The sequence below is a fragment of the Ylistrum balloti genome, unplaced genomic scaffold, assembly GCF_031769215.1.
Source record: "Ylistrum balloti isolate Yb309-2 unplaced genomic scaffold, AGI_CSIRO_Ybal_v1 Utg370624, whole genome shotgun sequence".
Taxonomy (NCBI): Eukaryota; Metazoa; Mollusca; class Bivalvia; order Pectinida; family Pectinidae; genus Ylistrum; species Ylistrum balloti.
In genome coordinates, this window is record NW_026782382.1 from 158,597 (window position 1) to 172,775 (window position 14,179).

Genomic DNA, 14,179 nt, shown 5'->3' on the forward strand with positions numbered 1-14,179 from the left:
ATGTTCCAAACTCTGCAGCACTTTCTTTGCCAAAGTCTTGAAAATGGTCTTGCAGTAAGCATTTCCTTGTGAAATTCTTGCGGGGAAGGTTGAAGTCCTTCTTATCGCCGCCATGGATCGAGTTCTCCAGAACAAGCATTATGAGCACAATTGCCCCTCTCACAACTCAAGCCATCTCCATACACTATAGTTGGGTATGGCTTGCCATCTACGGAAGGTACATATTCTTGTATTTTTGGTATATCTCTATCGCGCCATTTGTTGATGATGGGTTCTCATCAAAAATCCCCAAGTTCACAAGGACAGACTTCTTTCTCGTTTCATTTGAATGTACATGAATGATATGCAGAATTACGCAGTTCTGAAAGTTATCGCTAAACCACGGAATGTGTCGAGTTAATATTCTCCCTATAATGGTAGTCATGCGGAAATGCCTCTCGTCAATGTCCTCCTCATTCGGTACAAATGTATCTATTGGAAGTTCGCACGCTGGAGTACCTCCATTAAATGCCTGTAAATGAGTAACAGGTACTCTGTTTACTGCCATATAACCTAGAGCCATGTTGATGTAAGTATTGGTTTTGTCTACGGAAGGATTCCTGGTTACTACTCTCTTTCCAACATTGTCCCAACATGTAGTGAATCCGGGATGAAGTTCTCTTGTCACATTTTCTACATCTATTTCCGAATCATCATGCACAGTTGAAATGCCACTCACATCCAATTCCATCCCAGCTGGTCGGCTGTCATCAAACGACTCTTCAAAATCTTCCTCTAAATCTACGTCGTCCTCCTCATTAATCTCGCACTCCGCTTCCTCTTGCTCTGTTGGCTCTTCTTTGGAATCGTCCCATTCCCATTCTTCATCGTCCTCTATATCTTGAATTTCCTCATCTCCAACAGTATGGGAAAGAGCGATAGACAAAGCAAGCTCGTCTTCATCTGTGTTTGGCTGATCCGTAACACCAGAAGACAAGTCTTCATGGAGCTGTTCTCTCGTTTCCTTGGCCATTTTATCAAAAGACCGTCTGATGGTGTCAATGGCATTAACAGTACCTTTGTAACCAAGACACAACCCCGTTCTACTGACTTGCTTTAGAGTGTCTTTCTTCAGCCCTCCTCTCCATACAACTGTATAGAAAATAGAGTTGGCATAAAGCTTGCTTTCCTTGGTGATTTAGCGTGCAAGAGTGTTGCTAAAGCACATCCAACCATTGGCTTGAGATTGGTCTGTTTACCCCGCGTTAGTGTTTCAGAGCCTTTAGGTGTAGTTGCTACTCCGGTTAAAACAGCTGACGTCAATGGAGCAATTGTGGCAAATGTCGCAAGAGTTTCACTCCATGAAAAAGAACTTATGTTCTCTAAGTTCAAGTCCTTGAACAAAGGGAAGTTCGACTTTAGAAGCACTTGTATTTCTTTGCTAACAATTTCCGTTACAACGCTTTTAAAGTGTCTTCTTGAGCCGGTAGTTGCATTGTACAAACCTCTAATTGCAGCAGAGTATCTCCTTGTACGGACGTTATGTATAATTGGATCCCAGCGAGAAGAATGAACTGTCCTCTTTGTGAATACGCCTGCCTTTGTTCGCCTCAGAGGTGCACTGGTGTTTTGTTGTGTATTCGAACTTGAACCAAGAAACATTTGTTCTGATGAACTTGAAGGCATAGTTCTAGTACTTTCTTCATTTTTTGCGTGTACATATGAACCCTTTCTTGAACGACTCCAGAAGTCCTCTACCAATTTCCGATATTTCCTACTGTCCGAAAGGTTATTCCAGCAGGTTGGACAAAGAAATGTATGAAGCATGTCTCTACCATTGACGACAACATTTCTCTTCCACTAACTTGTGAGTTCGGCAAAGCCGATTCGAGTGAAAACCTATAATATCCTTTCCCTTTCGATTTCTCCTTGAAGTCATCTCCACAATTCACACAAAGGTGATAACCTTTCCACACTTTGGCGACGAAGTAATTAACAACGATAACTATAGTAGGTTTAGCGGTAGCACACCACCAAACACTGAGTCCAACTACAAAATATCAATGAATGAAGTATAAGAGGTTTAGCGGTAGCACACCACCAAACACTTGAGTCCAACTACAAAATATCAATGAATGAAGTATAAGAGGTTTAGCGGTAGCACACCACCAAACACTTGAGTCAAACTACAAAATATCAATGAATGAAGTATAAGAGGTTTAGCGGTAGCACACCACCAAACACTTGAGTCCAACTACAAAATATCAATGAATGAAGTATAAGAGGTTTAGGGGTAGCACACCACCAAACACTTGAGTCAAACTACAAAATATCAATGAATGAAGTATAAGAGGTTTAGCGGTAGCACACCACCAAACACTGGAGTCCAACTACAAAATATCAATGAATGAAATATAAGAGTACAACCGGAGAACTTTTCGTGGATAATACTTATAAAATTATGTGTGGTGATTGTTTGGGTGTTTCTATGGGATAATAAATACCGAAACTGTAAGTACGCATAGCTGTCATGAATATTTTAGTCATAATTAGTGATTAAATAGAATTTTCCCTTCCGCCTTCAAACCAGGGAGGAATGCGCATCAAAGAAATATGGCTTCGGCAATAAGAGGTCGCAGATCCTTTTGAGATGTCTCAACACCTTTCCTCTTGAGATGTTTTGATTCCGATCAGTGCTCGCGGATGCATGTTTCGTCAGGATCCTGGACTGTTGTTTCATACACAAGCGAAGCCCTATAACGGTCTAAGCATTGTTGATCGTTAACAATTCAGTGAGGTTTTCATTAATTACAACCTAAATAAACAATCAATAATTTTTTGTTTGATGGTGCGAACGGTCTTAGCCTATGGTGCGAACGGTCTTAGCCTATGGTGCGAACAGTCTTAGCCTATGGTGCGAACGGTCTTAGCCTATGGTGCGAACGGTCTTAGCCTATGGTGCGAACAGTCTTAGCCTATGGTGCGAACGGTCTTAGCCTATGGTGCGAACGGTCTTAGCCTATGGTGCGAACGGTCCGTGGGTAAAAAATGGATGGTGCGAAAATGACAACATGGGGGCTAAAGGTCTTAGGGCGAACGGACTTTGGTGCGAAACGTCAGGTATTCATGCCTGCCATGTTGTATATACGCCTGCCGTAGAACTAAACAATATTTTAAATAAAAGTTCCTATATGATAGTTTTTTATACTGAACAACACATAACCGAAATATTTTAGGTAAAAATTATTACTCGGTTAAGCATTTATAACATATTGTATAATGTCACCTATGAGCTCGCCTGCAGGACAGTCCGCCATCTTGATTTCGCAATATTTATAACACGTGATGAATGTGTATACATGTACTGATTTGGCTGTCCCGGGGAGCGCGACGATTTACCAAAATACACCCAAATAAAGCCAAATCTTACCCAAATATACTCAAATAAAGCCAAATCGTACCCAAATATACCCAAACCTACACTGTAACAATATGTATTGTAATTCCGTAAAATGTAATTACCACCTGTACTGCGTCTGCGCAGTTACTATAATCTACACTTCCGTTGTTGTTGTTGAATACACCTGTGAGTTAACACTTGGCTGTGTCTGTTGTCTCTACCGTGTCTCCGGCCTACCTTCCTATACATCAGAGCGAAACATACACCAACTATTATCAAATCTACCGAATACCATAGTTATCTCAGTTACGATTGTCCTCACGGGAGAGAAAACGGCCCGACGATTAACAAGAACGGGCCGTAACGGGCTCTGTATTATCAGGGACGTATATCTGTGATACATACGTTCCTGGTATTATATCTTATTACTAATAAACGATATACACATGATCAAATAGATTATCTTGGTTTAATTTTAGCTTCCATTCACTAAGGCAATTCATATAAATTCCGTAATACCATCTAGGCTAACGGCCAAAAACGGACTAAAATGAAGCGGGAACGTGCAGAAACGGACGCTGCTTTATATACTGTGAAATACACTTCTACAATTTGTTAAAGAATTACGGTATATATATTGTTGATATATAACATGAAATTATATTGGTTATATGCATCTTTCGTTTTAATCAAATGACTAACGCAAATCCTATAATGTGTTTAATTACTTACTGTATCAATTTACATACATTTTTTTCTAAAGCAGCATCCTGGTCCCATTTGCACGAAACTTTCTCAAAATTCTGAATTCTCAGACAAAGTATGCAAGGCATATTCTCAAAAAGGTCGTGAAAGTTGATTGTGGCAAATGCGGATATAATAATTATAAAAATATAATTACAAAAGAACGTTTGATACATAAACAATAAAGTTAAACAATATAAAATTCATATAGAAAAATTTAATACATCACGTGAAAACAATTTTTGTGTAAATAAGATACGTTCATATAAAATAAACCATACAATACAATGTTTTAAATTATCAAAATCTGTTTTAATCATCAACATCTTAATGCGATGCTATCACCACAGTACCAGCGCAACATTACACTATATACAGTTATGGCCGTTTCAACTAGGGCCGTTATTGCAGTGAGGCAGTTTTGACCATATACCAAAATAATTCATGAAATATCATAATTGCGGCATAATTAAGAATCTCGTGGGGAATGAAGTATCTATGGCAGGTGCAAACTGGGATGATTGACAAGCCATATCATCGGTCGTAGTGGATCAATTTTCACGCGGTTTTCGACATTTTCTTATTTAGATTATAACGTCTTTCTTATTTAAATATTGTAGAACGATACACTAACACTTTAAGTACAACCCCTAAGTTTTGGGAGATCCCATAACCAATTGGAAGCTTTTGTCTCAATAATTACACTAAAAACAATGTAATGCCCAAATTCTACATATAAACCGCCCAATTCTGTCCGATCCTGTCAATCGTCTTTCGGTCCAGTGCGGCACATTACGTTATATGAAAAGAACATAATACATTTTTGGTTGTTTTTGATCAATATGAAATTATGATATTTTAGCTAAGGTCATTTAACACAACAATAATAACACTAAAAACAATTCAATGCACAAATGCTACATATAAATGTAACCGGGTTGCACATGAGTCAAAGAAAATGACGACTAGGACAACCGGGTCGGGTTCGTTCATTTATTGAGATTTACCAGTCGCAAGCCATATAATGCAAGTAGTAGCGGTATAAGTCGTATAAAGATTGAACCTGCAATACACAATTAAATATTTATGGCTTAACATAATGATAACAATACAAATCTACATCACTATCAATAACACTATCTTATATGTAGTAATGTTGTTTTGACATATTATTTTAATATATGTGCTATATGCATTTGTTATTGTTTTAATATTATCGTTAGGCGTTCGCGTGTCAGAACCGGAAGTCAGCCTTTCGTATCATTTGGTACGTGGCGCATTGCGGCATGGATTTTAGCGCGCGCGAGTATGGCATGTGAAAGTGAGAGTGGAGCGCGAGATGGATGTGACGTTTGTATCTGTAAACCAGTTTGTCCAGTCTGTCTCATCTATTATTAGTATATTTACGGGGGATATTGGGTGATCTGGGAGCGCACTGGTCATTTTGGGCAGAGCGGCCGATGCGGCAACACCAACAAGTTACCTAGTCATAATTGCTATTTGTGGGACACTAGCTATAGGAGTAATGTAAGTACCCGATACTTAGTATGTAACTATAAGTATAATTTAATATAGTATCTATTTAACAATATATTTGATTTATGTAATAGTTTTGTTTCAAGTAAATAAAAGTAAATGTTTTCGGAATCGAGTAAATTAAAATATTGGGTGTGGTCAATTTACATTTTGGCATATAGGTCTATAGTTTTAAAGAAGAAGACTTTGATGTGTATCGTACTTTCCTTTTGTATAGTGCAAGCTTCGAGTCAGAATTGGTGCTCGGCGGACTTCGTCCGAAAAAAAAACCTTCTTCGCATTGAAGAGGTGGGTATTTTATGTATATTAATGTCTAATATTATATATTCGTTAATATATAATTAAGCTGTAATTTCTGTATAATTTATAGGAATGTAGTTAACAGTGTAATTGTTAAATTAGTAACTGACTACGGTCAGGATGACATTAATTGATTCTGTGATATTCTTAGTGTGTAATAGGTGTGATTCATAGTAATATATGTTGTATCTGTTGCAGGTGTTTTTTTATTACTACAGTATCTGAAAATAAACGCTTAAACGAACCCTCGGAGTTGTGGTTTTGGTATGCGAAGAAGCACTACTACTACTACTACTACTACTACTACTATACTACTACTACTACTACTACTACTACTAACCACTACTACTACTAACACTACTACTTATAATACCCACTACTACTACTACTACTACTACTACTACCTACTACTACTACTACTACTACTACTACTACTACTACTACTACTGCTACTACTACTACTGCTACTGCTGCTGCTGCTGCTGCTGCTGCTGCTACTGCTACTGCTACTACTACTACTACTACTGCTACTACCACTATTTCTACTACTACTACTATCACCACTACTACTATCACAACAGCTACTACTACTACTACTACCTACTACTACTACTACTACTACTACTACTACTACCTACTACTACTACTACTACTACTACTACTGCTACTACTACTACTACTACTACTGCTGCTGCTGCTGCTACTGCTACTGCTACTGCTACTACTACTACTACTACTACTACTACCACTACTACTAACCACTACTACTACTAACACTACTACTTATAATACCCACTACTACTACTACCACTACCACTACCACTACCACTACTTTTATATATCTGATACCACAACTATGAAAAACACACCTACAGATATATAGCAATTATCAAGATAGTGGGTATGATCCATATCTACCTTACATTGATCAAATATACAATTTACAACATGGATACTATGAAACAATAGAATTCACTAGCCGGCTATTAATAGTACATAATCACATTTCACATATGTAGCGGGGGACATTATGTCAAGTTTAATTTTATGTGATGTAAAGCTGTCAATGCTTGATTTTTTAGTCAGCTTTATACAGGTGTCCGTGTGTCAGGTCTACTGTGGTGTATGTACCCTGTGTACTCGTGACCCCTTCATTGTTTTGTCCTGTCACCTTTGTTAACCTCGACTATGGGTTGAGGATCATACGCCTTAACCCGATCTACTAGGATCACTACAAAAAGGGTTTAGTTGCTGTATACATCACATTATTACTGAAAAATCAAATGAAACATCTATCAGCAATGCCAGAAATAATATAAAAACACATTATCTGGTTTACTATTAGATAAATATACATTATTCCTATCCAGTATTTTAATTAGAGTTACAATATTCTCATCTCTAAACCAAATTATATCAATATTTAAGTCATAAATTCAATTAAAAATTGAATTCAAGTACAGATCATAAGTTCATACATTCATCGGTACGAATCAGGTGGTCTCGAAGTTACCGCTTAGACTACAGAATAAGTGGATGGACCGAGCAGCCGCTTATAAGAGATCTCATGATCAAGCCTATCCGCCGTTCGAGTACTTTGCCGCCTTTCTAAAAGAAATGTTGACAGTCATGAATGATCCAGGTTTAATCATAGCGGTACCAGAAAATAACACAAGAGTTTCGCGCCGTCCAAATAATAGTCGTCGTCAAGATGTCAGAGTGAACAAAACTGAGTTGAGGTGTGAAGCTGGAACTAAAGTACTGACAGACTTAAAGTGTATATTCTGCGCTGGTAACCCAAAGCATACGTTGAATGACTGTTGGAAATTTAAAGAAAAATCCTTGTCACAGCGTAGAGAGATTCTCGTTGAGCATAAAATATGTTACAGATGCTGCAATTCAAAGGCATACATATCCAGGGACTGTCATGAGAATGTCAAGTGTAAGATTTGTCAGAGCAAACATATCCCCTCAGCATTCCACCCTAAGCACAAAGGTACTCGAACCAAAGTAAGAGGTAATCAGAGGCCCCAGCCACCTCATGGCGAGGAGAATTCGACACCCTTAAATAATAAAACAGAGGTGAAAGAAAACTCTCAGAGATCTGTCACAGCCCACTGCACTAAAATATGCGGTAAAGAGTTTGGTGGCCATTCCTGTGCCAAAACTCTACTTGTAAAGCTTCATCCGGTTGGTGAACCAGGGAAGTCCATACCCGTATATGCCATTTTAGATGAGCAGAGCAACAGGAGTCTTGGTCGCTCAGATGTATTCGACTATTGGAAAATTCCTGAACAGAATTCCGAACCATACACTATTGTATTATGTGCAGGAAAACAGCTCGTGACAGGCCGTCGTCTGTCTGGGTTAGCAGTAACATCTTATGATGGAAACCACACTTTGAACTTACCCACTATCATAGAGTGTGACCAGATCCCAAACAATAGAGAAGAAATTCCTCCACCACAGGTCAGCTCCTCATATCCGCATATGAATGGTGTTCATATTCCCACAATTAGAGAAGATATTGGGGTTCAATTACTTATTGAACGAGACCTCCCAGAAGCATTCCATGTGACTGAACAACGAATTGGTGGAAGCGACGAACCATTTGCACAGAGGCTTAAATTGGGATGGGTGATTGTGGGTGAAGTCTGCCTTGGTAAAACACACCGGCCGAGCAATGTCAACGTTATGAAGACAAGGGTTCTCGTCGATGGAAGGACAACCATCTTCGATTGATGCACCAGCAAGATACACGTTAAGGACCCACCGGATCTGTGCAAGGACGTATTCTTACGAAACAGCGAGGATGAAAAGTCCGGTCTGTCTATAGAGGATGGTAGATTTATGAAAATTATGGATGAGGAATTCACAAGACAACCTGGCGGATCTTGGTCGGCGGTCCTTCCCTTTCGTGTACCTCGTTCCCGTTTACCAAATAACCAGCCTCTCGCTCTCAAGAGAGCTTGTATGTTAGACGCTAGTCTCAAGAAAAATCACATGAAAAGAGATCACATGGTAGCCTTCATGAAGAAAATCATAGACAGGGGTCATGCTGAGGTCGCATCACCTATATCTATAGATGACGACAGAGAGAGGTGGTACCTCCCGTTGTTTGGGGTATATCACCCTAAAAAGCCTGGGAAGATACGCGGCGTTTTTGATTCCTCTGCCAAGTTTAAAGACGTATCCTTGAACGAAGTGTTAATGAAGGGCCTAGATCTCACAAACAGCTTGCTCGGAGTTTTACTTCGCTTCCGAAAGGGTAAGGTAGCCGTAACAGCAGACATCCAACAGATGTTTTATTGTTTTTCAGTCACTCCTGAGCACAGAGACGTCCTCAGATTCTACTGGTATGAAGCAAACGATCCATCGCGTCCCATGATGGAGTATAGGATGACCAAGCATGTGTTTGGAAACTGCCCGTCCCCAGCGGTGGCAAGTTATGGACTGCGCAGGACAGCAAAGGAAGGTGAAGGCGACTATGGAGCCGACATTTTGGAATTCGTAGAGAACAACTTTTATGTGGATGATGGTCTGATCTCTCTATCCACCCCAGATGAAGCTGTTGACCTATTGAGCCGTACTCAGGCTGCATTGCCTAATGCAGGTATTCGTCTTCATAAAATCAGTTCAAACTCACAGGATGTCATCAACAGTTTCCCGTCAGATGATTTAGCACAGGATCTCAAGGATTTGGATCTAGGATCTGAGAGTCTTCCCTCCCAACGCAGCTTAGGACTATGCTGGAACCTGGAATCCGATACCTTCTCCTTCAAGTCGTCTATGGAATCCAAGCCCTACACTCGTAGAGGAGTGTTGTTAACCATAAATAGCCTGTGCGATCCTCTAGGTTTCTTGGCACCTGTAACTATAAAAGGCAAAACACTTCTTCGCAAAATGGTTGAAGGAATAGTCGATTGGGATGAACCTTTATCAGCAGATCAACATAGCGAATGGGAAGCTTGGGAAAAGTCACTACAGGAGCTGGGGAGCTTACAAATCCCTTGTAGAACTCCAATTTCTGAAGACGACATCTCCAATAAGGTTCACATATATGCCGATGCGTCAGAGAGAGCTATAGCAGCAGTGGAATATTCACGTCAGCTTCTTGCTAGGAAAATCTAAAGTGGCTCCTAAACATGGACATTCCATCCCACGACTTGAGCTGTGTGCCGCCTTGCTGGCTGTTGAAATTGCCGAGATCCTTCAAGAACATATCTATATACCTTCCGAGAAAATGATATTCTACTCAGATAGCAAGGTTGTTCTTGGTTATCTGAAGAACCGCACCAGACGATTTTATGTTTATGTTGCTAACAGAGTTAGTAGGATACTGCGTTTCACGAAACCGGAGCAGTGATTCTATGTCGAGTCTGAAAATAATCCAGCAGACCAAGGAACACGATTCCTGTCTGCGTCCATGCTGAGAGATAGCAAATGGTTACTTGGAGCAACACAACTATCCAAACCTCTTGAACTGTCAGACGATCGTTTTCCTTTAGTAGAACCTGAAGAGGACAAGGAAATCCGTCCTGAGGCCGTGGTCATGAAGACGGAGCTGATTCCAGCTCCAGTTACTTACCTGTTTGACAAATTCTCTCGGTGGTCGAAGCTAGTCAAAGTGATATCCCACGTGATGCATGCTGCAAAACTTTTCAAGCAAGGTGTTAAACCCAAAAATCAAGACGCAACTTCTGGCCCAACAACTCCTGGATCCATGAGTGCTGCCAAAACATCCATCATCAAAGAAGTACAAAAGCAATTCTATAAAACAGAACTTGACCTCCTCCACCAAGGAAAGCCAATACCTAAAACTAGCTCCTTGTTAACGTTATGTCCCAAATTGGACAAGGAAGGAATTTTGAGGGTAGGAGGCAGATTGGACGCTTCTGATGTAGAAGGACATAGGAAACACCCAGTTCTTATCCCTGGTTCACACCACATTGCCACACTCCTTGTACGCCGGTGCCACGAATCCGTTTCTCATCAAGGGAGACACTTTACAGAAGGAGCCGTCAGAGAGGCTGGCTATTGGGTAACTGGTGGGAAAAGATTGATCTCGTTGATCATACACCGTTGTGTGACATGCCGCAGACTTTGTAGTCGTCTCTGTGTCCAGAAAATGGCAGATCTGCCCTCAGACAGAGTTGTACCTACCCCTCCTTTCTCTTGTGTGGGAGTCGACGTGTTTGGACCTTGGACGGTCATCACTAGACGCACTAGAGGTGGCGCAGCAGCCAATAAGCGTTGGGCTGCTCTCTTCACATGTATGTCAACCAGAGCGGTACACATAGAGGTCTTGGAGGAAATGAGTTCTTCGTGTTTCATAAATGCGGTGAGGAGATTGTACTCGATAAGAGGGCATGTTAAGCAGTTCCGTTCCGACCAAGGAACAAATTTCATTGGCGCCACTGCTGACATAGGAGTATCAGCTGTTGAGAGCAAAGAAATGAAGGATTTCTTATCTGCACATGACTCCACTTGGACATTCAATCCTCCCCACGCATCTCACTTTGGAGGCGCGTGGGAGCGGATGATCGGCGTCGCACGCCGTATACTCGATGCTATGTTTCTAGAGAACAAGGGAAAAGAGCTCACCCATGAAGTGCTCACTACTTTAATGGCCGAAGTATGTGCCATCTTAAATGCGCGCCCTCTCGTGCCTGTATCATCGGATCCAGAACAGCCGTTTGTCCTGTCTCCCTCGGTTCTGCTTACTCAAAAGACAGAAGATCAAATAGAGTCCCTTGCTCATCTCGACGTGAAGGATATGTACCGAGCACAGTGGAGACATGTCCAAGTCTTGGCTGAGAAGTTCTGGTCACGCTGGAGAAGAGAGTACTTGTCGTTGTTACAGCCAAGAAGAAAATGGCAAGAGAAAGAGCGTAATGTCAAAGTCGGAGACGTAGTGCTAATGAAAGATACGCAGAGTGCCAGAAACGACTGGCCTTTGGGAGTCGTCACACGCGCAATTGCTAGCGAAGATGGCCTAGTACGAAAGGTTGAGCTCCGCGTCCGACGAAATGGTAAATCTACCTCTTTCCAACGTCCAGTCACAGAACTTGCAGTACTAGTTTCAGACGAATAAACTTTTCAAATGTGAGATTCTAGTCAGAATATCAGTATTAACCATTTTTGCATCTTTAGATCAGTTAAGTTTGATTTTCTGAGCAGGAAGATCCTGTTTTTTCATATGAAGATATTTACTCCATTAGTAGTATAGTATGGGGGTTCTTGTACCTTCCTTTTGGTCACGTGCACCACGTGATCGTTTTCGAGTTTGATGTTATAGTTATTCTTCAGATTGTTGTAGGGTGATATGTTTATATCAGGCGAGGAGTGTTCTGCCCTTGCCAGTTTTTAGTAGTGTCCCACCTACTGTTTAGTAAGTGCAGTAGAGTTATCTTCCCCTGAATACCTCGCGTTCCGCCCGACGTTGAGACGAATGTTGATATGTTTGTCCGAGACAATTAAATGTGGCCCATACTGTGTAAGTATTTGTTCAGATCATGCGATCGTATTATTTTTCATATTTCCCAACCTTCTGTTGAATTAATGCGTACGTAGTTTACGCATATCCATGCAGTTATTTTCAATTTTGAGTTTGTTTATGTGACACTTGTTAAGCAGTGTACCAGTTGACCTAGTTATTCACTGTAGCATAATGCAAAGTTTCATATGCTCGTATTTTAAAAGTTGTGCTAATTGACTCATACCGCTTTCAATCTTTCTAAGTAACTAAACGTGTGGTTTTAAGTGCATCTGCCTGTGCTCATATTTCTTTCATATTTCTGATATTTTTCAATGTTTACATTTTACTCAGAATCAAATAGTAATTTCCAATTTTCTAGAATCTTATTAACTTTAATTAAGTGTCATTCAAATTAAAACATAAGTTTAATGAACTGTTTGTATCTCTTCCAGCTTTTACTATATATAGATATACAAATATCAGCAGTATCCGGTACGACAATAAAGCCTAACAACTCTACAAATGTGTTGGTTATCATGTCGGGGTCATCACAAATTGAATTAAAAAACTCTATACTTTAGAACATATCAGTGATAAAACAACAGATAGAGACTCACCATTTATGAAGCTGGCTGTTACAAAATTCGGGATAAAGTATATGTACCGAGAGGTGAGAGGTGAGAATCTCTAGCCAAAGCTCTTTTCCTTCTGCCCCAAACAATTTGGACAAAGAACTTTCCCTCCAAAAGTATAGCCAATAAAATAAGATTAATTTAAAAGTTTATGTCAAAGGTCGGGTTAGTTATGAACATTACTCACAATATCATGCAGAAAAGACATGGACAGTACATGTAACACTGGACAATACATATAGACAGGTAGGTCACATGACCATACCTATACACCAAACATATATACACAGGTACTCTCTACAGGCAAATGGGTAGCACTTTCCACCTAACACCAGTACATGTACAAATTGTATATAGATATAAATACAGAGTCCATAATCTGTATAATACATAACACCAATGCATTTTAATTAGAAACTTATAAATTCATCAATATAAGCAGATACCCCAATCTGCATGACAATTTTACAATATACTACCTGACCTACATGTGCACTTAAAATACGTCAAATAATTAAAAAGAACATAATTATTTCATGTTATACAAATACAGTAAATTTACTGAAAATAGTTCACCTGACCCATAAACCGCCCGATTCTGCCCGATCCTGCAAGTCGTCTTTTGGTCAAGTGCGGCACATTACGTTATGTGGAAAGAACACAATATCTTTTTTGGCCTTTTTTGATCAGTATGAATGCCCGGCACAGTTACCAAACAAGCGAGTTTCACCGGAAGCAAGATGGCCGCATCTACTGTCGCTCTCTGTGGTGTGGTATTAAACGAATTGATGGAGGACGAGGACAAAGATGTTATCGATGTTATTTTGCCTGTTGTATCAAAGTAAGTTATTTCCAAAGATCAACTTACTTTTATCATATTCCTAGCTCTGAAGATGCGTTGTAAATCTAGCGTAACATGCGCTTTCAGTACGCCCCTTTCAGTAAATCGTTTGCTTCTGTCATTTCACTGAGGGGTGATCGAACTAAATGGCAGAATTATTATGAAAGAACTGTTCCAGTGTATTTACCGGACACTTTCAAAAGGCTCTTCAAAATAGACAGACAAACTTTCCAGAAGCTGTGCGAAATGTTGGCGGAATGTCCAGAACT

General features: G+C 40.1%; 2 protein-coding genes across 2 annotated transcripts; both read left to right on the forward strand.

The window, feature by feature from the left end:
- The first annotated feature begins 8,818 nt into the window (after nt 1–8,818).
- LOC132557112 (uncharacterized) lies at nt 8,819–10,090 on the forward strand. Its single transcript, XM_060221601.1, has one exon. The coding sequence runs from the start codon at nt 8,819–8,821 to the stop codon at nt 10,088–10,090; it is 1,272 nt and encodes a 423-aa protein (XP_060077584.1).
- Nucleotides 10,091–10,385: 295 nt separating this feature from the next.
- LOC132557113 (uncharacterized) lies at nt 10,386–12,053 on the forward strand. Its single transcript, XM_060221602.1, has one exon. The coding sequence runs from the start codon at nt 10,386–10,388 to the stop codon at nt 12,051–12,053; it is 1,668 nt and encodes a 555-aa protein (XP_060077585.1).
- The last annotated feature ends 2,126 nt before the right edge of the window (nt 12,054–14,179 follow it).

Excerpts from the sequence above, each read along its gene's own strand:
- LOC132557113 (XM_060221602.1), top strand. The coding sequence starts at position 10,386 with ATGCTGAGAGATAGCAAATGGTTACTTGGAGCAACACAACTATCCAAA.
- LOC132557112 (XM_060221601.1), top strand. The coding sequence starts at position 8,819 with ATGGATGAGGAATTCACAAGACAACCTGGCGGATCTTGGTCGGCGGTC.